General features: G+C 37.6%; 3 protein-coding genes across 4 annotated transcripts; 1 reads left to right on the top strand and 2 right to left on the bottom strand.

The window, feature by feature from the left end:
- Positions 1–6,200: 6,200 nt before the first annotated feature.
- On the bottom strand, positions 6,201–10,362 carry mstnb (myostatin b). 2 transcript variants are annotated; one of them, XM_077728380.1, is made up of 3 exons: positions 9,883–10,362; positions 8,656–9,053; positions 6,201–8,056 (listed from the first exon to the last, which is right to left on the bottom strand). In XM_077728380.1, the coding sequence occupies exons 1-3, from the start codon at positions 10,316–10,318 to the stop codon at positions 7,640–7,642; spliced, it is 1,251 nt and encodes a 416-aa protein (XP_077584506.1). In that variant the 5' UTR covers positions 10,319–10,362; the 3' UTR covers positions 6,201–7,639. The 2 variants fall into 2 exon arrangements, with proteins under 2 accessions (XP_077584506.1, XP_077584504.1); XM_077728378.1 differs by having other exon boundaries at positions 6,201–8,020.
- akap19 (A-kinase anchoring protein 19) lies at positions 8,935–13,814 on the top strand. The gene is made up of 5 exons (XM_077728374.1): positions 8,935–9,097; positions 9,821–10,324; positions 10,502–10,699; positions 11,156–11,409; positions 12,798–13,814. Exon 5 carries the CDS (start codon positions 12,878–12,880, stop codon positions 13,106–13,108), a length of 231 nt encoding a protein of 76 aa, XP_077584500.1. The 5' UTR covers positions 8,935–9,097; positions 9,821–10,324; positions 10,502–10,699; positions 11,156–11,409; positions 12,798–12,877; the 3' UTR covers positions 13,109–13,814.
- A 1,330-nt stretch (positions 13,815–15,144) lies between these two features.
- On the bottom strand, positions 15,145–22,546 carry hibch (3-hydroxyisobutyryl-CoA hydrolase). The gene is made up of 14 exons (XM_077728365.1): positions 22,391–22,546; positions 22,168–22,210; positions 21,875–22,006; positions 21,723–21,807; positions 21,552–21,632; positions 21,415–21,467; positions 19,835–19,913; positions 18,583–18,728; positions 18,407–18,493; positions 18,255–18,313; positions 18,045–18,126; positions 16,054–16,173; positions 15,945–15,978; positions 15,145–15,872 (listed from the first exon to the last, which is right to left on the bottom strand). The coding sequence occupies exons 1-14, from the start codon at positions 22,420–22,422 to the stop codon at positions 15,757–15,759; spliced, it is 1,149 nt and encodes a 382-aa protein (XP_077584491.1). The 5' UTR covers positions 22,423–22,546; the 3' UTR covers positions 15,145–15,756.
- Between the last annotated feature and the right edge of the window lie 756 nt (positions 22,547–23,302).

The raw sequence follows: 23,302 nt of genomic DNA, 5'->3' as shown, positions 1-23,302 counted from the left end.
TTTTTCGCAAAAAAACGACATAGTATAGTAAGGCTTTTTTTCACCAAAAACGACATAGTATAGTAAGGCTTTTTTTCGCAAAAAAACGACATAGTATAGTAAGGCTTTTTATCGCAAAAAACGACATAGTATAGTAAGGCTTTTTATCGTAAAAAAAACGACATAGTATAGTAAGGCTTTTTTTCGCAAAAAAACGACATAGTATAGTAAGGCTTTTTTTCGCCAAAAAACGACATCGTATAGTAAGGCTTTTTATCGCCAAAAAACGACATAGTATAGTAAGGCTTTTTATCGCAAAAAAACGACATAGTATAGTAAGGCTTTTTTTCGCAAAAAACGACATAGTATAGTAAGGCTTTTTTTTCGCAAAAAAAACCACATAGTATAGTAAGGCTTTTTTTCGCCAAAAACGACATAGTATAGTAAGGCTTTTTTTTCACAAAAAAACGACATAGTATAGTAAGGCTTTTTATCGCCAAAAACGACATAGTATAGTAAGGCTTTTTTTCGTAAAAAAACGACATAGTATAGTAAGGCTTTTTTTTCGCAAAAAAACGACATAGTATAGTAGGCTTTTTTTCGCCAAAAAACGACATAGTATAGTAAGGCTTTTTTTCGCAAAAAAACGACATAGTATAGTAAGGCTTTTTTTTCGCAAAAAAACAACATAGTATAGTAAGGCTTTTTTTTCGCCAAAAACGACATAGTATAGTAAGGCTTTTTTTCGCAAAAAAACGACATAGTATAGTAAGGCTTTTTTTCGCAAAAAAACGACATAGTATAGTAAGGCTTTTTTTCGCAAAAAAACGACATAGTATAGTAAGGCTTTTTTTCGCAAAAAAAACGACAAAGTATAGTAAGGCTTTTTTCCGCAAAAAAACGACATAGTATAGTAAGGCTTTTTTTCACCAAAAACGACATAGTATAGTAAGGCTTTTTTTCCCAAAAAAACGACATAGTATAGTAAGGCTTTTTTTCGCAAAAAAACGACATAGTATAGTAAGGCTTTTTTTCGCAAAAAAACGACATAGTATAGTAAGGCTTTTTTTCACCAAAAACGACATAGTATAGTAAGGCTTTTTTTCGCAAAAAAACGACATAGTATAGTAAGGCTTTTTTTCGCAAAAAAACGACATAGTATAGTAAGGCTTTTTATCGCAAAAAACGACATAGTATAGTAAGGCTTTTTATCGTAAAAAAACGACATAGTATAGTAAGGCTTTTTTTCGCAAAAAAACGACATAGTATAGTAAGGCTTTTTTCCGCCAAAAAACGACATAGTATAGTAAGGCTTTTTATCGCCAAAAAACGACATAGTATAGGAAGGCTTTTTTTCGCAAAAAAACGACATAATATAGTAAGGCTTTTTATCGCAAAAAACGACATAGTATAGTAAGGCTTTTTTTCGCAAAAAAACGACATAGTATAGTAAGGCTTTTTATCGCAAAAAACGACATAGTATAGTAAGGCTTTTTTTTCGCAAAAAACGACATAGTATAGTAAGGCTTTTTTCGCAAAAAAACGACATAGTATAGTAAGGCTTTTTATCGCAAAAAACGACATAGTATAGTAAGGCTTTTTATTGCAAAAAACGACATAGTATAGTAAGGCTTTTTTTTCGCAAAAAACGACATAGTATAGTAAGGCTTTTTATTGCAAAAAACGACATAGTATAGTAAGGCTTTTTTTCACAAAAAAACGACATACTATAGTAAGGCTTTTTTTCGCAAAAAAACGACATAGTATATTAAGGCTTTTTTCACAAAAAAACGACATACTATAGTAAGGCTTTTTTTCACAAAAAAACGACATAGTATAGTAAGGCTTTTTATCGCCAAAAATGACATAGTATAGTAAGGCTTTTTATCGCAAAAAAACGACATAGTATAGTAAGGCTTTTTATTGCAAAAAACGACATAGTATAGTAAGGCTTTTTTCCGCCAAAAAACGACATAGTATAGTAAGGCTTTTTATCGCCAAAAAACGACATAGTATAGGAAGGCTTTTTTTCGCAAAAAAACGACATAGTATAGTAAGGCTTTTTATCGCAAAAAACGACATAGTATAGTAAGGCTTTTTTTCGCAAAAAAACGACATAGTATAGTAAGGCTTTTTATCGCAAAAAACGACATAGTATAGTAAGGCTTTTTTTTCGCAAAAAACGACATAGTATAGTAAGGCTTTTTTCGCAAAAAAACGACATAGTATAGTAAGGCTTTTTATCGCAAAAAACGACATAGTATAGTAAGGCTTTTTATTGCAAAAAACGACATAGTATAGTAAGGCTTTTTTTTCGCAAAAAACGACATAGTATAGTAAGGCTTTTTATTGCAAAAAACGACATAGTATAGTAAGGCTTTTTATCGCAAAAAAACGACATAGTATAGTAAGGCTTTTTTTCACAAAAAAACGACATACTATAGTAAGGCTTTTTTTCGCAAAAAAACGACATAGTATAGTAAGGCTTTTTTCACAAAAAAACGACATAGTATAGTAAGGCTTTTTATCGCAAAAAAACGACATAGTATAGTAAGGCTTTTTATCGCCAAAAATGACATAGTATAGTAAGGCTTTTTATCGCAAAAAAACGACATAGTATTGTAAGGCTTTTTTCGCCAAAAAACGACATAGTATAGTAAGGCTTTTTATCGCCAAAAAAACGACATAGTATAGTAAGGCTTTTTTTCGCAAAAAAACGACATAGTATAGTAAGGTTTTTTATCGCAAAAAAACGACATAGTATAGTAAGGCTTTTTTTCGCAAAAAAACGACATAGTATAGTAAGGCTTTTTATCGCCAAAAAACGACATAGTATAGTAAGGCTTTTTTTCGCAAAAAACGACATAGTATAGTAAGGCTTTTTTTCGCAAAAAAACGACATAGTATAGTAAGGCTTTTTATCGCAAAAAACGACATACTATAGTAAGGCTTTTTTTTCGCAAAAAAACGACATAGTATAGTAAGGCTTTTTTTCGCAAAAAAACGACATAGTATAGTAAGGCTTTTTATCGCAAAAAACGACATAGTATAGTAAGGCTTTTTTTTCGCAAAAAAACGACATAGTATAGTAAGGCTTTTTATCGCAAAAAACGACATAGTATAGTAAGGCTTTTTTTTCGCAAAAAACGACATAGTATAGTAAGGCTTTTTTCGCAATATTACGACATAGTATAGTAAGGCTTTTTCCGCCAAAAAACGACATAGTATAGTAAGGCTTTTTATCGCCAAAAAACGACATAGTATAGTAAGGCTTTTTTTCGCAAAAAAACGACATAGTATAGTAAGGCTTTTTATCGCAAAAAACGACATAGTATAGTAAGGCTTTTTTTCGCAAAAAAACGACATAGTATAGTAAGGCTTTTTATCGCAAAAAACGACATAGTATAGTAAGGCTTTTTTTTCGCAAAAAACGACATAGTATAGTAAGGCTTTTTTTCGCAAAAAAACGACATAGTATAGTAAGGCTTTTTATCGCAAAAAACGACATAGTATAGTAAGGCTTTTTTTTCGCAAAAAACGACATAGTATAGTAAGGCTTTTTTCGCAATAATACGACATAGTATAGTAAGGCTTTTTCCGCCAAAAAACGACATAGTATAGTAAGGCTTTTTATCGCCAAAAAACGACATAGTATAGTAAGGCTTTTTTTCGCAAAAAAACGACATAGTATAGTAAGGCTTTTTATCGCAAAAAACGACATAGTATAGTAAGGCTTTTTATCGCAAAAAACGACATAGTATAGTAAGGCTTTTTTTCGCAAAAAAACGACATTGTATAGTAAGGCTTTTTATCGCAAAAAACGACATAGTATAGTAAGGCTTTTTTTTCGCAAAAAACGACATAGTATAGTAAGGCTTTTTTCGCAAAAAAACGACATAGTATAGTAAGGCTTTTTTTCGCAAAAAAACGACATAGTATAGTAAGGCTTTTTATCGCAAAAAACGACATACTATAGTAAGGCTTTTTTTTCGCAAAAAAACGACATAGTATAGTAAGGCTTTTTTTCGCAAAAAAACGACATAGTATAGTAAGGCTTTTTATCGCAAAAAACGACATAGTATAGTAAGGCTTTTTTTTCGCAAAAAAACGACATAGTATAGTAAGGCTTTTTATCGCAAAAAACGACATAGTATAGTAAGGCTTTTTTTTCGCAAAAAACGACATAGTATAGTAAGGCTTTTTTCGCAATAATACGACATAGTATAGTAAGGCTTTTTCCGCCAAAAATGACATAGTATAGTAAGGCTTTTTATCGCCAAAAAACGACATAGTATAGTAAGGCTTTTTTTCGCAAAAAAACGACATAGTATAGTAAGGCTTTTTATCGCAAAAAACGACATAGTATAGTAAGGCTTTTTATCGCAAAAAACGACATAGTATAGTAAGGCTTTTTTTCGCAAAAAAACGACATTGTATAGTAAGGCTTTTTATCGCAAAAAACGACATAGTATAGTAAGGCTTTTTTTTCGCAAAAAACGACATAGTATAGTAAGGCTTTTTTCGCAAAAAAACGACATAGTATAGTAAGGCTTTTTATCGCAAAAAACGACATAGTATAGTAAGGCTTTTTATTGCAAAAAACGACATAGTATAGTAAGGCTTTTTTTTCGCAAAAAACGACATAGTATAGTAAGGCTTTTTATTGCAAAAAACGACATAGTATAGTAAGGCTTTTTATCGCAAAAAAACGACATAGTATAGTAAGGCTTTTTTTCACAAAAAAACGACATACTATAGTAAGGCTTTTTTTCGCAAAAAACGACATAGTATAGTAAGGCTTTTTTCACAAAAAAACGACATACTATAGTAAGGCTTTTTTTCACAAAAAAACGACATAGTATAGTAAGGCTTTTTATCGCCAAAAATGACATAGTATAGTAAGGCTTTTTATCGCAAAAAAACGACATAGTATTGTAAGGCTTTTTTCGCCAAAAAACGACATAGTATAGTAAGGCTTTTTATCGCCAAAAAACGACATAGTATAGTAAGGCTTTTTTTCGCAAAAAAACGACATAGTATAGTAAGGTTTTTTATCGCAAAAAAACGACATAGTATAGTAAGGCTTTTTTTTCGCAAAAAAACGACATAGTATAGTAAGGCTTTTTATCGCCAAAAAACGACATAGTATAGTAAGGCTTTTTTTCGCAAAAAACGACATAGTATAGTAAGGCTTTTTTTCGCAAAAAAACGACATAGTATAGTAAGGCTTTTTATCGTATAAAACGCCATAGTATAGTAAGGCTTTTTTTCCATAAAAAAACGACATAGTATAGTAAGGCTTTTTTTCGCAAAAAAACGACATAGTATAGTAAGGCTTTTTTTCGCAAAAAACGACATAGTATAGTAAGGCTTTTTATCGCATAAAACGACATAGTATAGTAAGGCTTTTTTTCATAAAAAACGACAAACTATAGTAAGGCTTTTTTTCATAAAAAAAACGACATACTATAGTAAGGCTTTTTTTCATAAAAAAGGACATAGTATAGTAAGGCTTTTTATCGCATAAAACGCCATAGTATAGTAAGGCTTTTTTTCATAAAAAACGACATACTATAGTAAGGCTTTTTTTCATAAAAAAACGACATACTATAGTAAGGCTTTTTTTCGCAAAAAAACGACATACTATAGTAAGGCTTTTTATCGCAAAAAACGACATAGTATAGTAAGGCTTTTTTTCGCAAAAAAACGACATACTATAGTAAGGCTTTTTTTCGCAAAAAACGACATAGTATAGTAAGGCTTTTTATCGCAAAAAACGACATAGTATAGTAAGGCTTTTTATCGCAAAAAAACGACATAGTCTAGTAAGGCTTTTTATCGCCAAAAAACGACATAGTATAGTAAGGCTTTTTTTCATAAAAAACGACATACTATAGTAAGGCTTTTTTTCATAAAAAAACGACATACTATAGTAAGGCTTTTTTTCATAAAAAACGACATACTATAGTAAGGCTTTTTTTCGCAAAAAAACGACATAGTATAGTCAGGCTTTTTATCGCAAAAAACTACATAGTATAGTAAGGCTTTTTTTCGCAAAAAAACGACATAGTATAGTAAGGCTTTTTTTCGCAAAAAAACGACATAGTATAGTCAGGCTTTTTATCGCAAAAAACTACATAGTATAGTAAGGCTTTTTATCGCCAAAAACGACACAGTATAGTAAGGCTTTTTTCATTAAAAAACAACAAAGCCACACAACATAATTTTGGTACTATTATTCCATAAATGTGCTTACATACACTAATATATGAATACTTTAAATAGTCATACATTATACTAGTATGCAAGTAACCATTCTTTTCAATGAGTAATCATTTTTTACAATGAATCAATTGACTATCTTCAAAATATGACAAAAAGGTAAATCTGGAAACTTTTCGGGTAAAATATGGACAGTATAGTATATAGAAGTATTGCTGCACGGTATAATAAAGTTGCAGTGTTATTCGCGTGTACCAAAAGCGGTTAAGAAAAAATAAAATACATAATAGAAACATATGAAAGTACATTTTTTTTTACAACTTTTCATAGCCACCATTTGGCGTGCCATAGTGCAAACGGCGTTGTACATACAGTCGCTAACGTACCACGTCAACACGCGTACAATCTTCACAACATCACTTCAAGTTCTTTTTATCCTGTTTGTATGTTTTGAAGGCGCCTCGTTTTTTGTTCAATTTCCCTTCATTAAAATTTAAGATTACATTACCATAACTTTTACTTGAAAAATATACAAGTACTTAGCACTTTTATGCCATTGTCGTCGAGCTAAGGCCTACTAATTTGGAACACAGTGTATTCTACCTGCGTTTTTGATAGTGTTACACACCAAAAAACGAATGTTGAGTGTAACAAACAAACAAAAAAATAAGCTTATCCTTTCTGTCTACATTCACATGTTGTCCCTGTCTTAAATCCTCCGAGGCATAATGCCATAACACTAAATATTGACAACGAATAACATATCTTTACCAGTGATTTACAGAAAAAAAACAAGCTCTTCCAAATGGCAAAAAAACCCTCACGGCCTAAGTCGAGGCACGCGTACGTCGATGCGATGGCGGCTTCTTCGTTGGCCAATCGATGGAGAGAAGACGCTTATTTCCGTAAATCTTTTGCTTCCAAAAAAGTACAAAAAAAATGCATAGCACAAGATGCCGATCGAGCCAGGTCAAGAATAGCTAAGCTGTTGATTATATAGTTTGTTTTCATATTTAAGGCAGATATTGCACCAATTTGTAACGATAGTGACATACTTTAAGAGGATTTTTTGTGAAAAGATACTCAAAGTGGAGGACTTAGGTTTACTGTCTCAATTTTTTTAGGCAAAAAGTCTGATTTTTGTCTATTTGGGGAGTTAATATAGTATTTCTATATGGGTAATTTCACTTTTTGGGCATAGTTTTTGTCAAATTTTGGTCTCGGTTGGGCACAGCTTTAGTTCAATTCTTGTCTCGGTCAGGCACGCCACAGATTAGGGTGGCGCGCCACGACAATAGTCGACGCCGAACTACACGTTTTGGCGGATAAAAGTTGGGAAAGGCTCGTCAAAGGGCCCCCGCTCGTCCCCCGGAGGAGAGAAAGGAAGCTATACAGTGTCGCCACCTGCCAAAGGTTGGGGCTTGGGTTTGGGGGGGTCTCAAGAGCAGCCACAGCGGTCCACCACCATGGACGGAATCTTGCCGTAGATGATCTGTTCCTTGCGGTTGAAGTAGAGCATGTTGATGGGCGACATTTTGGTGGGGGTGCAGCAGGGTCCGGCGTTGCCCCGAGGGTTGGCTTTGTTCACCAGGTGGGTGTGCGGGTATTTTTGCAGGTGCATGTACTCGCACTCGCCCGAGCAGTAGTTGGCCTTGTAGCGCTTGGGGGCGATAATCCAGTCCCAGCCAAAGTCCTCAAAGTCCACCGTCAGCGGGTAGCGGCAGCAGCGCGACTCGGGCGATCTCTCGTCGCAGTCCAGGCCAGAGTCGCGACGGGCGCGACGGGGGGCTTCGCTCAGTTTCACTTCCATGAAGGGTTGCTGGGGAGACGAGATAGGCCTTAGAGTTAGTATAGGCTTTTTGGGTAAAAAAACGACATAGTATAGTAAGGCTTTTTCTTGAAAAAACGACATGGTATAGTAAGGCTTTTTTTCGTAAAAAACAACAACGACTTAGTATAGTATGGCTTTCTTTCGTTAAAAAACGACATAGTATAGTAAGGCTTTTTTCTTCAAAAAAAAACGACATAGTATAGTAAGGCTTTTTTTCGTTAAAAACGACATAGTATAATAAGGCTTTATTTCTTTAAAAAACGACATAGTATAGTAAGGCTTTTTTCTTCAAAAAAAAACGACATAGTATAGTAAGGCTTTTTTCTTTAAAAAAATAAATAAAAACCACATTGTATAGTAAGGCTATTTTTCGTTAAAAACGACATAGTATAGTAAGGCTTTATTTCTTTAAAAAACGACATAGTATAGTAAGGCTTTTTTGTAAAAAAAAAAAAAAAACGACATAGTATAGTAAGGCTTTATTTGACTGATGGATGACGGAAATATATTCCTTAAAAATACTTGTAGACATTTACCATTAAACTATCTCTAAATTAAAAGTATACCTTAACGTTTCATTAATACGAATTTAAACGAATGGAATTGAATGAGAAAAGACTCACCAGTCCTTCCTCGCCGGGCTCGGCGGAGGTGACGGCCAAGTCGTTGCCCCTGTCGTCGTAAGCGTTGATCTGGATGCCCCAGTTGGTGTCGGGTTGCCGCAGCCACACGCTCAGCACCTGCTTCACGTCGATGCTCTGCCAGGAGCCCGAGCTCGATCCCGGCCCGCCACCGCCACTGCCGACGGCCGGCTTCACGTCCAGCTTGAGCGAGCGGATGCGCGTGTGACGCCCGCCGTCCGGCGTCAGCCGTGAAATTTGCAAGAAGACGCCGGTGGGCTCGCGAGGCGCCCTCAGGTGGACCCAAAGCTGAGCCCGGAAGATGCGGCTGGCCTGGAACTTCTGCGCCAACGAGAACAGGCAACATTTGGGACCACCGTTGGCTTGGACCGCGGGATCGGCTGCGAGGGGGCGAGACCACCAGAAACAAGACATCAACAGGTAGGTAAGTATACTTTGTTTTTTCACTGATGTATGAGCATTGTTTAGTTATGTTTAAAAAACGTTTTGTACATTTTTGAGTCTGTTCTAGTGTTGCGCTAAAGACTTTTTCAATTATTTTGAGTTAGTAATTAAATGTATAATAAAAAGTACTTGATTATTCTTTAAAATTGCAGTTCAAGTGCTTGTCTTAGCTGATACAAAACTAAGAGTAAGATAGGACCAAAACTTTCAAAATGTGAATTTGAGACACTTTTGAAAATGACAAACTCATCCTGTACTGTGACGATTTTTAAGACATTTTAAAAAATATATAATGACGTTAAGTTAACTTATATACACAGGTGGACTTCTCGACCAAAAAACGACATAGTATAGTAAGGCTTTTTTTTGCCAAAAAAACGACATAGTATAGTAAGGCTTTATTTTTGGTAAAAACGACAGTTTAGTAAGGCTTTATCTTTAAAAAACGACAAACTATAGTAAGGATTTATTTCTTTAAAAAAACGACTTAGTATAGTAAGGCTTTTTTTCTTTAAAAAACGACATACTATAGTAAGGCTTTATCTTTAAAAAACGACATAGTATAGTAAGGCTTTATTCTTTAAAAAAACTACGTAGTATAGTAAGGCTTGTCATCTTCCAACATTACTGACTGTCTTTCTTCTATCAACAACGAAAACTGTCATTCCTAAAAATATTCTATGTCCCTTTTCCCCAAATTTAGGACATTTCGGCAAGTTGGAGTCCCAGCAAATTCCCCGACGAACATGGAAAATGTCGACTTACGTTCGGTGGCCATCAACATGACAGTCTCGGTAACGGCGTGCTCGTCGTCATCGTCATCCACCAGCGCGTCCCGGTTGTCGTCCCCCAGGACGTCGTACTGGTCCAGGAGCTGCTGCAGCGGCGGCGCCCGGGGAAGAAGTTGCTTGACCACCTCGCGGCTGATATTGGGCGCCTCCTTCAGGCGTAGCTTACTCAAGATTTGCGACTTGATGGCGTTTAGGCGCATGCTTTTCATGTGCTGGCGTACGTCGCAGCTGGAGCACGGCTCCGGGGGCTCCGACGGATCCAGGCCCCCCTGCGGACGCACCGAGGAGGAGGAGGAGGAAGACGAAGAGGAGGACAACGACTGTCGGTGGTGGTGATTCTCGCCCAAAGACGCCGGAGCCAAAAACAGAAGCAAAGTCAAGTGAGAGAACTTCATGCTGCGGAATCGCATCAACAAGTAAGAGATCCTCGTTTGTTTTGGATTAAGTTCCCAACACTTATTGGCAGTACTTGATTAGAGTACTTGCTTTTATACTCCTGCTGTCCAAAATGATGATTGGTTGGGCAGGCCAACAATGACAACTTTTTTTTTCTCTCTCACTCTCTCTCTAACTTCCTCTGTCAAACCGTAAAGGGAATGGGGCGGGGGTGCAGGAGCAGTCTTGTGGATAGATTGACTTTTGGAGCGGTGGAGCAACGATTGCGCAACCGGAGGGAACAAACTTGACCTTCTTTGCACACGGTGAGAGGCGCATGCGTGTGGGGAAATGGCAAGAAAGCCTGGTGACAGCTCCAATTTGCACGAAAAACAGCGTGTTATGCAAAAAAAAAGGTAAGATTATACACTTTTTAATGTACTAATTGGCTGTCATCGAAGGCGATTAACTTCTAATCCATTTTAACTGGATGAATAGCCGTCATTATCGATTAATTTCATATATTTAAGTCTTAAATGACAAGTATTTTTGCATGTTTTTGACGGTAAAAAAAAAGCTAAATACGAGTGAGGATGTTTTCGTCAAGTTCGTCAATTTTAAAGCTAAAAACAACATTATTAAAATCAATTTTGGACTAGTTCTTCCACATATACGTATGTATTTTTGCATGTTTTTGTCAAGTTCGTCAATTTTAAGGCTAAAAACAACATAATTTAAATCAATTTTGGACTCTTTCTTCCACCTATACGATTGTAAGTGACCTTTTCAATGTTAGCAGCACCATCTAACGGATATTTAGAAAAGTGCGGCACAACTTGGCCCTTTACCTTGTTTCTTTGCACTTCCCATAGGATCCACCAGAGAGCGATGTCGTCATTAAAACAGCCTTCTGTGTCTGTCACTGGCTGGCACGGGAGCGCGCGCGCGTTCCCGTGTGCGACGGAGCGTGAGCTCAGTCCCGACGACGATGGAGGAGCGACAAGACCGCGTTACGTTCGTCTCATCGCTTCGCTGAGCTTTCTGCAACGAATGAAGAAAAAAAACAACATTCGTCTCCATTCCAACATCAAGGACGAGTACGCCATGAATCCACGCTACCTTCAAGGTATGTTACGCTTATTCTTTGCTGTCATGCTTGACGCGTGCGGGGATGTAAACATCTGTCCGCTTGATAGGATTCAGCCGCCTGTTCAAGTGCGTATATGGCATAGCGTCGCAGTTTATTGACACGTAGTACTGTAAAAAAAAACGGCACCATTCTTTGGGTAGTTGAGCACATTGATAGGTTGTGGGGGGTGGGGTAGAGGATGTTGTTTCGTCGTTGTTGGCCAATGAAGTCCTGCAGTCCAGTGTTTTTTCCGTTAAAGAATCACACATACACAAGAGTATCTTTACATTTGTAGATTTGCATTTATTTTCGTCAGTGTCATTCACAATGTTAGATGTATCTTTCCAGGTTGAGAATGTTGTTCACTTCTGAAGAAAAGGCATTTTGTACGTTACAGCATGCTTGGACTTAGTCACCTGAAACAGCGCCGTAAAGGTAAGTGGGCACTTAACAGGTAAAAGTTTGCTTTTGTTAAAGTTACAGGTGCTACTCAAGACATCAGATCTCAGGTCCTACCTCGTTCGTTGGGCTCGCAGCATACAACCCTGATACTCCCTTAAGGTAAGCAGACTAAGTACTTGGATGGGAGACCCACCGCCTGGCAATACTACCTGCTAATTTAACTTACTCTTATGTTTATGTTTGCTCACTTTGCCTCTTACAAAGCAGCGAAATCTCTTATATACGGAGATGGTGTTGGGGACCCGTGGCCTAAGCGGTAAGTACGTTGCGATGTGCATTGTCACACCTCTAGCCACGTGGGTTCGCATCCCGGTTAGTCCTGTGTGGAGTTTGACCTTCAGAATCTGGGTATCCAAGGTTTTGTGTGCCACCAAGATCTTAGTTGCACACAAAACCTTGGACACTCAGATTTTGCAGGACAAACTCCACACAGGAACAACCGGGATGTGAACCCACGTGGCTAGAGGTGTGACAATGCACATCGCAACGTACTTACCGCTTAGGCCACGGGTCCCCAACACAATCTCCGTATATAAAAGATCCCACTGCGTCTTCAAGGCTAAGTGAGCAAACATAAACATAAGAGTAAGTTAAAGCAGCTGGTAGTATTGCCAGGTGGTGGGTCTCCCATCCAAGTACTAAGTCTGCTTACCTTGAGGGAGTATCAGGGTTGTATGCTGCAAGCCCAACGAACGAGGTAGGACCTAAGATCTGATGTCTTGAGTAGCACCTGTAACTTTAACAAAAGCAAACTTTTACCTGTTAAGTGCCCACTTACCTTTACTGCACTGTTTTAGGTGACTAAGTCCAAGCATGCTGTAACGTACAAAATGCCTTTTCTTCAGAAGTGAACAGCATCTGTTGACCTGAAAAGATAGAAACACCGAACGTTACACTCAAAATCGTTCTTTTACCATTCATAGGTTTGCCTCGCCAGCACCACCAGAGAACCTGTAGCATGTAGAACCACCTTCCTAACCTCCGATGCTGCATCCCACCGACCATGGGTTGCGTCAAATCCAAGAAGGGTACTACCGACAGTGAGTCCGCTGGTACACGTGGCGAGAAGACCCGCTTGGTCCATTCGGACGCCTCCTCTACCCGGGCTGACCCGGTGCTCCTGGAGTACGCCCAAAAACTTTCCGAGGAGATTATGGCTCGGGCCGTGCAGCAGTGGGCAGAGGTGGATCGCTGCTACTGTGACATCCCATACATCGAGTGCGACGTCCCGTGAAGATGGACAGATGGACGATTTTCCTTCTTCTTCCTGGTTTTAGCTTTTCGTTGTTCTTCTTCAGGTTGTGTTCAAATACTTGCTTGACCCTATTGAGGATAAAGTGGGTTAGAAAATGAATAAAGGAATGAAAAAAAAGAAATATTTGCAATACCTCTTTGTGGTTCCATGGCTTTAGTCACTATGACATGTTCGTTTTGCAGCATCTGAAAGAGAAAAGGTTCAAATCTTCCATGTGAAAGATGCTAGGAGGACTTAGGCAAAGGCACTTGAAGGAAGGATTTAGTGCAAAATGAGACATTTGGTTACTGACCTACTTTCCAGATTGGATTAAACTCCAAGCCATTCTTGAAATTGACGTCCCAAGCCAATCCTGGCCATAATTTTTAGAGGATGCAGATGAAATCCAGAAGGTCAACATCTTCCTTCTTGGCACTTGGTGTTGGTTCTTAGTGGCCTTCCTTTGACCCTAGTAAGGATAAAGTGGGTTAGAAAATGAATGAATAAACAAAAGAAACATTTGCAGTACCTCTTGATGATTCCAGGAAGGCAGCATCAATGAACTTGGACACTTTTTGAGGGACTTTGACCAAGTAAACATGCTTCACCTAGAAAACACTGCCATGTAACCCTCAAAAGCAACAATATCAAACATGTATACCAATGTATTTTCTTAAAAAATAAAAACATACCCGATGAAATGATGCCTCTTGGTCCTTTTCTTCTAGAAAGCTGTCATTATTAATCAAAAGCTTTGCCATTCCTGACATTAATCGCCAGTGGGCCATCAACCAAATTGGTATCAAGGTTGAAATTGATTGTGTAGAACCTTGAGAGCTCCCCCACCACCAGTAGAAGTGTATAAATTAATCACAGTGAATTTTAAAAGTACATTACAGATCCTTGGGGTGCTTTTCCAGCAGAATGGAGATGAAGGAATAAGAATCAACAACATGGCAATGACTCCAAAGCGACTCGTTGGCTAATCTACGACAACTGGCTAATCCCAAACATATTGCTAGCACACTAAAGATTAAAGTGCACCCTTCCTCTTCTTAAAGACACTTTGTTTTGCTGTAAAAAACACTGTAAACAAGTTCTACATTCATCCACAGCATAATATGTTGACATTTCTACCGTCTAAGGCAAAAATAGCCAACAATATTCGCACTAAATATGACTTCTGCTCTATAATAAACGTCAATACCTTTATAGTACAATTCTATTTGCTTTATGAGACAAAGAGCCATAAAAAGAAGCGTCGGGGAGGCGCCGTTCAAACATAAACATGGACACCAACACACCCTAGTGGGCCATAAAAAGACACGGAGGAGACACATCATTGACTTTAAAGTGCTAGATGTTCTACATGTGTAAAGCTATATCTCAGAGAAATAAAATAAAATCATACACACTAACGGCAAATTGCTTTTTTTTGCTTATCTGAGTCATAGTAAGCCACTATGCTTCATCTTATGGACACTAAACAAAACAGTAGGTGTTCTATTTCTGCTCTTCAAACACTTCAAGCGGACAAAACCAGGACGTTACGTAAAAGTTAACGAGCTTGTAAAGCAAAATGACTCGAGTAATGTTTACCAATGCTTAGCTGTAGATGACAAAAAATCGAACAAGACTCAAAGTCCAATTGACGACATTTTTCAACCAATAGAATTCTTACAACTGATCTATCGAGGGTAAGAAGAAAAACATAACAACCTAAAAACATTGCTAAACGAATCTAAACTGCACTTTGTCAAAATGGTGAGAAGGTAAAGTACTCACTCCGTCACCAGGGAGTCATTGCCCATATAAGGACGAGTCATCGCAACAGTGAGCCTGCAAGCCAATTGTTTTCAGAATAAAACTTGGCCAGTGTAATTAATCGTTGCAATGTCGCAAATATTTGCCTGAACTCTTGTGAATTATCACTGCTAACTACCACAATTCAAAAAGAATAACACCATAACTGCCATAATGACAACAAGGAACTAAGCTAGGCTCTTTTTCTGCGGGTAATAAAAAGATTTCAAAACTTCTGCAGACCTTTTTATTCCATAATCATTTAAGGCAAATAACAGGGGGAGTCAAAGTGACCTGCTCAACACTGTTGCAGTTGATAGCATGATTATGATTCAATTTGATTTCCATTTATTTCTTTGGGGAGGTCAATTTGACCCATAAGGAAACGGTTAGGTGGGTTAACAGTTTGCTCACAGATAAGACTTCCAGGAATAAGCCAGAAAAATATTAAATATCTCATTTCATTTTGCATTGAGGGCTAGCTAGGCCTGGTACTGAAAATTTAACACTACAGAAAAGCAACTATACAAAAGACAAATTGTCATATTATCTTTCAAACTAGGCTTAACACAACAGGAATCCTCACTAGAGCCATGACATTCATTAGCAATGCTAGCGGGACAATTTCAAAATAAAATAACGCGCTAACATTTTGGGGGATTTTCTAAATTGATCAGCTTTTGTAACCTTAGGCTTTCTGTCTGTGTAAGTAGAAGCGAAACTGTGTCTTACCTCTACATATGAGCAACGTGATGGATTTTACGATGCGATCTTCGGCAATTACTCGTTTGTGCTTGCCTTTACGAGATTGGTGTCCATAGCAAAAAGCCGTCATCCCTCAGACATTAACAAGACAGATCGGCGTCTCCGAGTGACGAGAAGCATTCGTCGATGCTTTGATCGGTGACGTCCTCCAGGGTGGACGGTTTCCATTTGGGATTCTGGTCCTTGTCCACCAGAACTGGAAAGACACAAATGGAATAATTAACCATCAAAAAAAAGGACAAAAACCGAGACGGCGTCCTCCACTTACCCGCGCGGACGCCCTCGTAGAAGTCCTGGCCCCGCTAAAAAAACAACAGTATAAGGCCTCAGGTCAACAATATTGTTATGTTAATGAGAATTTGGAGGCCATTTCTTACCATGCATGCCTGACTCAAGCGGTACTCCATCACCAACACCTCCCGCAGGCTGAGCGTGGCACCCAGTTGGAGCTGCTTAAAGGTCATCTTTAGCGACGTGGGCGACATCTTGGACAAGGTCTGTGGGAGGGCGACAGGGTGCCGCCGGTCATTAAACCACGTCAACGTCAAAAATTGGAAGGAAAAACGCCGCTATCCAAAATGGAAAGGACATCTGATATAGAGGTCATTGATCAGGGGGCAAAAAAAACCCAAAAAACTCTCACGAATATAATTTTGAAAGCTGGTTTCAACAGTACTTAGATATTAAACACTACTTAGATATTATACAGTACTTGGATATTAAACAGTACTTGGATATTAAACAGTACTTGGATATTAACCAGTACTTCGATATTAAACAGTACTTCGATATTAAACAGTACTTCGATATTAAAAAAAACTTAAATATTAAACAGTATTTAGATATTAAACAGTACTTCGATATTAAACAATACGTAGATATTAAACAGTACTTAAAAATTAAACTGTGCTTAGATATTAAACAGTATTTAGATATTAAACAGTACTTAGATATTAAACAATACTTAGATATTAAACAATACTTAAATATTAAACAGTACTTAAAAATTAAACAGTACTTAGATATTAAACAGTACTTAGATATTAAACAAAACTTAGACATTAAACAAAACTTAGATCTTAACAAGTACTTAGATCTTAAACAGTATTTGGATATTAAACAGCACTTAGATATGAAACTCTCTCTCATATATATAATTTTGACCGCTGGTTTCAACAGTAAACTCTCTGTGACCATTTGACCGGCGACCAAACGTCCAGTCACAGAAAATAAGCATCTGGAAATTTTCGTAATGTATAAACGAGTCCAATTGACAGCAGGGTTTAGCCGAGTGTTTGTGCATTATTAATCCCCAGCGTGTTGGTCCAGAACATCGGCGACAAACACTGGAGGTGTATGTGGGGGGCGGGGAGGGGGGGGTTTTGGGGCCTTTATAATCTTGCCTATTTTTTTCCCCCCTTTTATAATCCATCCTCAGTTTGACCTCATTGGATGATGCAGATGGGCGCGAGGTGGTAAAAAAAACAAGAGAATTAGGCAAATGAGTTTTAGGAAAGCTTGTCTCTCCCTAGAAGCTCCTCACGGGGGGGTTGCCATCAAGCCAAGGAGACACAAAACTAAGACTAACCCCATTAAGTACTTAGCTGTGGTTACTGCTAATTACTAATACACTCAAATGGTCTGGCCGCCTTCCAGCGTTCCTAACAGATGTTTGGCAGACGGCAAATCTCTGGACGCTTCATCGTGGAAACGGCGCTAATGTGCATCAAAACGTCACTGCGGGAATGTATTAGTATTTTGCAACTGTTAAGAAATAAATGGCCATTTTACATGCACAGAAAATACTTTTTGAGACATTTTCCAGGGAAAAAAAAGTATTATTCAAGTTATCAACAACACGAAACTACCTTGTTTTTGGTTCCCATTTTTTACTGGTTTGACTTGGACTTAGACAAATTAAAAAAATAATTTTTCACGTTTTAGGCAAGATGCATAGTGAATTTCATTCATAGACGTCAAAATAAATTTTATTTAGCGTTTTATCTCTTTATCTTCTGTCAATTTTGAAATAAAAATCGTATGGACCACATTGTCTTGCGTTTTTACAGTTTTGTGCATGTCAAGTTTAATTTATGCGCATATAAGTCGTACCCTCGATTTAGTCATCTTATTTTTAGCCAAATATGTCAATATTTTGCTGGTCATCTTATAGCCAAACATTAGATGTCACCACTGTAAATTTGACTAAAAAAAACAACGGAAAACAGGACGTACTATAGAGAACCTGACATTTTTTAACCCCAACGAGTTTAATTTTGGGAAGAATCTTACGAGGCAAACATTCCCTACCTGTAAACTTTCAAGTCACATGACTAGAGACCCATCCAATAGAAATTCAAGAGCTTACCTCCACTTGTTTCCTGGCAAAGTCCGATCCATCCACCTTCAGATTTTGCATGAGGCCTTCCATACTGCTTGAAGTGAATAGCCTATGAAAGAAAACAGCCTTAAAAACCAAATTTCACTCCAACAAACGTGATCATGATATGAACTAAGTGTAATTAACTAAGAATGAATCAATCCAGGAGCATTGACTCCTCCTCCTCCTCCTCCTCACCTGTCAATGTCAGGCAGGTGTTCCTCCAAAATGAAGGGCTTCTCACAACCAAGGCTACTCTAAAGAAAACAAAATAGATTATAAAAAAGCCAAAGCAATGAGCTCTTTAGCTCTTTAGGGACATGGCAAACAGTATAATTGAAGTTCCTCACCTCCTTCTGGAAGGAGTTCAACACTCCGCAGATATTCTCAGCAGAGGGTGACCTCAACTCCACCAATTCCTTTTCCAGATCTAACATCTACCCCGGGGGGAAAAACAAAAGAACGCCAAACTTTTAAATCAGGAAAACAAACACAATACAGGCGTACTATATAAGGCGACTCTTACCTTTTTGGAGTCCACAAAGTGAGTTGCAATTCCGGCTCCGTGGACGTCTCGGCCTTTGAGACGAAAACCGGTCAGCGCCAGAAACAGGCCCAGCTTTCCCCGGAGCCTCGGGAGGAAATACCCGCCTCCGACATCGGGAAACAGACCTGGCAAATAAAGTCCCCTATGAGCTAAAACATGGAAACAGACTGTGGTGCCCGGACGTTTGGTAGCCGGTCTTTTGGTGACAGAGAGTTTACTGTTGAAACCAGCTCTCAAAATAATATTCATGAGAGAGTTTAATATCTAAGTACTGTTTAATATCTAAGTACTGTGTAATATCTGAGTACTGTTCAATATCTAAGCACTGTTTAATATCTAAGTATTGTTTAATATCTAAGTACTGTTGAATATCTAAGTACTGTTTAATATCTAAGTATTGTTTAATATCTAAGTACTGTTGAATATCTAAGTATTGTTTAATATCTAAGTACTGTTTAATATCCAAGTATTGTTTAATATCGAAGTACTGTTTAATATTTAAGTATTGTTGAAACTAGCTCTCAAATTTATATTCATGAGTTTAATATCTAAATATTTACTGTTTTCAACAGTACTTAAATATCAAACTCTCTCATGAATAAACAGTATATATTTAGATATTAGCGTGGTGTCAATATTACCTCTAGCACTTTTATATTTTTATTTTTTCATTATACTCCAGTCTATGCATACTTTCATTGATTATCAATAGCACAATAATGTCTAAAAAAAATTATTTATAGACTTATCGTCCTTTTAAAGTGTTGTAATGTCCATAAAAATATATTTATTTTGACATTTAAATTCTGCGGATGCCTCTCGAGAAATAAGATTTAAAAAATATGAATTGTTGATGGCGCTCTCTGTCAAAAAAAAAAGCCTTCCGAGCCCGGCTCTAATCTCTCGGGAATTTATTGGAGACGTAAAACGTAGCTTTTTGGCCGCGGCGGTTTGCGTGGCACGGAGGCGGGATTACGCAGCGGCTGACCTCATTCACGGGCAAAAACGCATTCTCATAAAGCGTGATCGCGGGAAGCTTAAATCTGTCGAGGTCGTCACGGGGACGTTGACAGAAGGTTCAGCGGCGGGGACCGGGAAACGCTATTAAATCCATTTGCTTATTAACGTCATGAACACGCTCGGCGTTGCGCCACTTTTAACCGCATCCTCGACTAATGTCATTGTTGTTTCCGGAAAGTGATCCTTCACACTCGCCCACATTGCAACTTACCGATGGCGGTTTCCGGCATGGCGAAGGTGGTTTTCTCCGTGGCCACTCGAAAACGTCCGTGGACTGAGAGTCCGACACCCTGCAGGTGGAAAAATAAGTACTGTATTAATATAAGATAGTCCTGAGTATAAGACGACACCCTTCTTATTCAAAACTTTAAAACAGTCTTTTTGAACACCAAATTCATATTTTTTTTACAAACAATAATGACAGTACATCTAAGTGCATGTTGTTTAGTCTCATTAAAATATGCAAAAACTGTCTATCTGAACATTTAAATATGTCAACTAACGTCCAATCACAAATTTCGAAATAAATGACTTGTTTTTTTTAAATGTAAATGAACCAATCTACTGTGATAAAACAACAAACTGGCATTGAATTTAAAGATATCCAACGCCAATGGTTTTAATGTCTAGACCCGAATGTAAGACGATCAACAATTTTCAGTCTAATTTTAATGCAAAAAACGCCATTTTACATTCTGGCCAATACGGTACAATTTAATCACTTGTATAAGTAAATAATACGGTTAGCAATTTGAATAGCCTCCCCTAGGGAGACATTTTTTTTAGTAACCCAAATTAACAGGATCTGTTTTAAGCCTTTGCGGAGGATTTAAATCATGCAAAAAATATAAACGCTTATCCAGAGCACCTCGTGCAGAAAACTGACATAAATGTCAGTAACGGGTTAGTTAGAAAAACAGCTGTGGGGGTTTCTCGTTTGCGTTCCACTAGGGAATTTTTTGTATGGAATTCTTTATGGTCGCCTTGTGCTTATGTGGTTTGCCGACGGGTAATCCTGCTTCCCCTCATAAAAATTGTGTTGACATCAAGATATATGAGCAGGCAAAATGTTAATGTTTTTTTGCCTCATAACATGAATTCCAAATACTATATAGATACTTTTATCCGATTGGCTAAAATGGTTGTTATTTATTCATGATTAAACATGAATTTTTTTTTTGCTGAAAGTAATGTATTTCATTCTAAATATTTTTCACTCAAAATTGTTCTAGCTTTAAGTAGTCTGTTTAATTTTAAGCATTATATTAGATTATATATATAATGTATCATGACAAAAAGGTAAAAAATGCATTAGTTTTTGACTATGTAACCATGCAGCAAATTACATAACTCATGAACATATTTTTATCCTCCGGAAGAATAAAAACAACCTGCGCGGATAAACAGGTAAAAAAAGACGAGGAGTGAACCTCTCCAATGATTCATGTTGGTTATTTTTGGTGTAGGGTGGCAAATAAGGTCATAATTCAAATTCATGCTCCATCTGACTACTGTAGGGTGGCAACAATGCTGAGTCATCCAATCAGAAAGCGCTGAGCACTTTGAGGATGTGGCACACAGAGTTCTGATGACGCCAGTAGGCGAAATTTGGTACTGCAGCTTGTAGAACCATTTTATTTTTTTAAAGATCTCCAATTGGTTTCAACTCCAAACTAAATTAGATAAATTCTTGTATTTGCCTTGTATCATCATATATTTGACACAAATTACACCAGAAATGTAACCACCATGTCATCACAATTATTATTAAAATAAATGATTTAGACTTACCCCACCCATTGTTATTCCATCGATGAGGGCAATAAATGGCTTCTTACATGTCCCTGAAAAATATGAATGACATTGTAAGAGACTGAATAATATTTAAGATAAATTCATTTAAAATAAAATAAAAAAGAATGGCTCACCTATAGCATGATTCAGGATGTATTCCTCACGAAAAAACACTTTTGCAAGAGGATCGCCAACTTTTCCTGCTTCAGTAATAGCTGAAAGAAAAATGTAAAGCAGCAAATGTGACTAACAAGCAATACAATCAATAGGAAACTATTTTAATATAACTTAATTTTATTTAGTACCTCTGATGTCTCCACCCGCACAGAAGGCTTTCCCTCCGGAGCCTTTAATGATGACCAGGTCTGTGTCATTGTCAGTCTCCCATTCCTTTAAAAAATCATTTTAGAGCCATATCATGACAAGTAGCATCTAAGAGTAGTGTTGTAACTCGTACCTTGAGTTGAGGGTAGATGGATCGAATCATGGTCAAGTTAAGGGCATTCAGCACTTTGGGTCTGTTCATGGTTATTACACCAGCCCGACCCACCTTCTCCAGGAGGACCTCGGGCTCCACGCGACTGGACATCTGGAGGAAAATACAAAATAAAAAAGGAATATAGTGACATACATATTTGGTCGCTGTATTAACTAAAAAGGGGGTCGCATCTGGTTGCCGTAAAGCGAGGACCCCAGACGTAAAATGCAATCATGCCCTCCAGAAAGTAGTCATTGGAATCGTTTCCTCACCATATGTCTTTGAATCCGATGAAGTCTGCAGATGGCTCTGAGTCTGAAAGGAACATCGACATTTAGATCAAATTCCATAATCGTGCATTTGATGTTATTAACGCTAGGTAGCAAAAGTTCGGCGTGCTGAGCAAGCCAAGTTGCCAGAATCAACGAGAGTAGACCTTATAGAACGAATCAGCCTAACAATCGAAACAAAGGAAACAACTTGTAAGACAAATACCTGTGTTTAGACGTCGATGTTGTTAGCGACATTGTTTATAATAGCTTTTTAGCTTCCAGCGTGTTTTTTTTTCGAACGCGGTCGCGTCCCTGAGTACACTTCCGGGAAAAGGTAGTCACTGTTTCCGGATGGCCAACAATTCTGACGTCACAGAACGCGACGATTTTTTTTGTTCTTTTTTGAGTTTGTATTATTTAAAATTTATTCTTGCATAAAATTACCTATGTATTTAGTGTCTTAAACCTCATCTTTCATTGACTAAATAAAACCTTGGAAAAAGAAAAGACATTTTTTTCTAGTCTCCTGGGCGCCTATTCATCCACAGTGACCACTATTGGAAACATAGTAGCATGGCATCCATAAAATAATTTAGTCTGTAAATACACAGGGGATTGAGTGTTGATGATATATGTAATCCAACAGTGGGGGCAATTTGTGTATATTTATTTATTTAAATGAGTTTTTATTTGGGAGGGGGCTCCATTCATAAATTTATATTCCCACTCTACAATACGTTGATTAGTGTGCGGTCATGGTGACTCCTAATGCAATCAAAACAAGGATAAGATATGAAATTCCAAGATTTCTAACTGTCAGGATAAGGTGCGGCTTGTGCAAATAGACACAGGTCAGCCTCTCCCACTGCAAACTCACGAGGTCACTTTAGTAGCAAGAACCAGTCTATTTATAGAAGGTTTTAAAGTCCAATCAGGTGGAAAAGAAATTGGCTTAAAAAAAACAAGGATTTCTTGTTCATACCGCAATCAGGAATGCAGTAAAGCCGTAGTTCAGAGTTTGAATGTGGCTGACATCCAAAAAAACTCGGGATAAATAAATAAATACTTCAATTTTTATACTGTAGGCCAATGATATGTCTTGGGGCGTTTATTGAAGTATAAATTGTCATTGAAT

The sequence above is a fragment of the Stigmatopora nigra genome, chromosome 11 (assembly GCF_051989575.1).
Source record: "Stigmatopora nigra isolate UIUO_SnigA chromosome 11, RoL_Snig_1.1, whole genome shotgun sequence".
Lineage (NCBI taxonomy): Eukaryota > Metazoa > Chordata > Actinopteri > Syngnathiformes > Syngnathidae > Stigmatopora > Stigmatopora nigra.
Note: the sequence above shows the minus strand (reverse complement) of the source record. Positions and strands in the feature narration are given on the sequence as shown.

Bases quoted from the DNA above. Each gene is read 5' to 3' on its own strand.
- akap19 (XM_077728374.1), top strand. From the start codon at position 12,878: ATGGGTTGCGTCAAATCCAAGAAGGGTACTACCGACAGTGAGTCCGCT.
- hibch (XM_077728365.1), bottom strand. From the start codon at position 22,422: ATGTCGCTAACAACATCGACGTCTAAACACAG. The intron at 21,468-21,551 runs GTGAGCCATTCT...CATATTTTTCAG, and splicing joins CATCCTGAATCATGCTATAG to GGACATGTAAGAAGCCATTT. The intron at 15,873-15,944 runs GTAAGTGGAGGA...GTGTCTTTCCAG, and splicing joins CTACGAGGGCGTCCGCGCGG to TTCTGGTGGACAAGGACCAG.
- mstnb (XM_077728380.1), bottom strand. From the start codon at position 10,318: ATGCGATTCCGCAGCATGAAGTTCTCTCACTTGACTTTGCTTCTGTTT. The intron at 9,054-9,882 runs GTAAGTCGACAT...GCCCCCTCGCAG, and splicing joins CATGTTGATGGCCACCGAAC to CCGATCCCGCGGTCCAAGCC. The intron at 8,057-8,655 runs GTGAGTCTTTTC...TTACCCAAAAAG, and splicing joins AGCCCGGCGAGGAAGGACTG to CCTATACTAACTCTAAGGCC.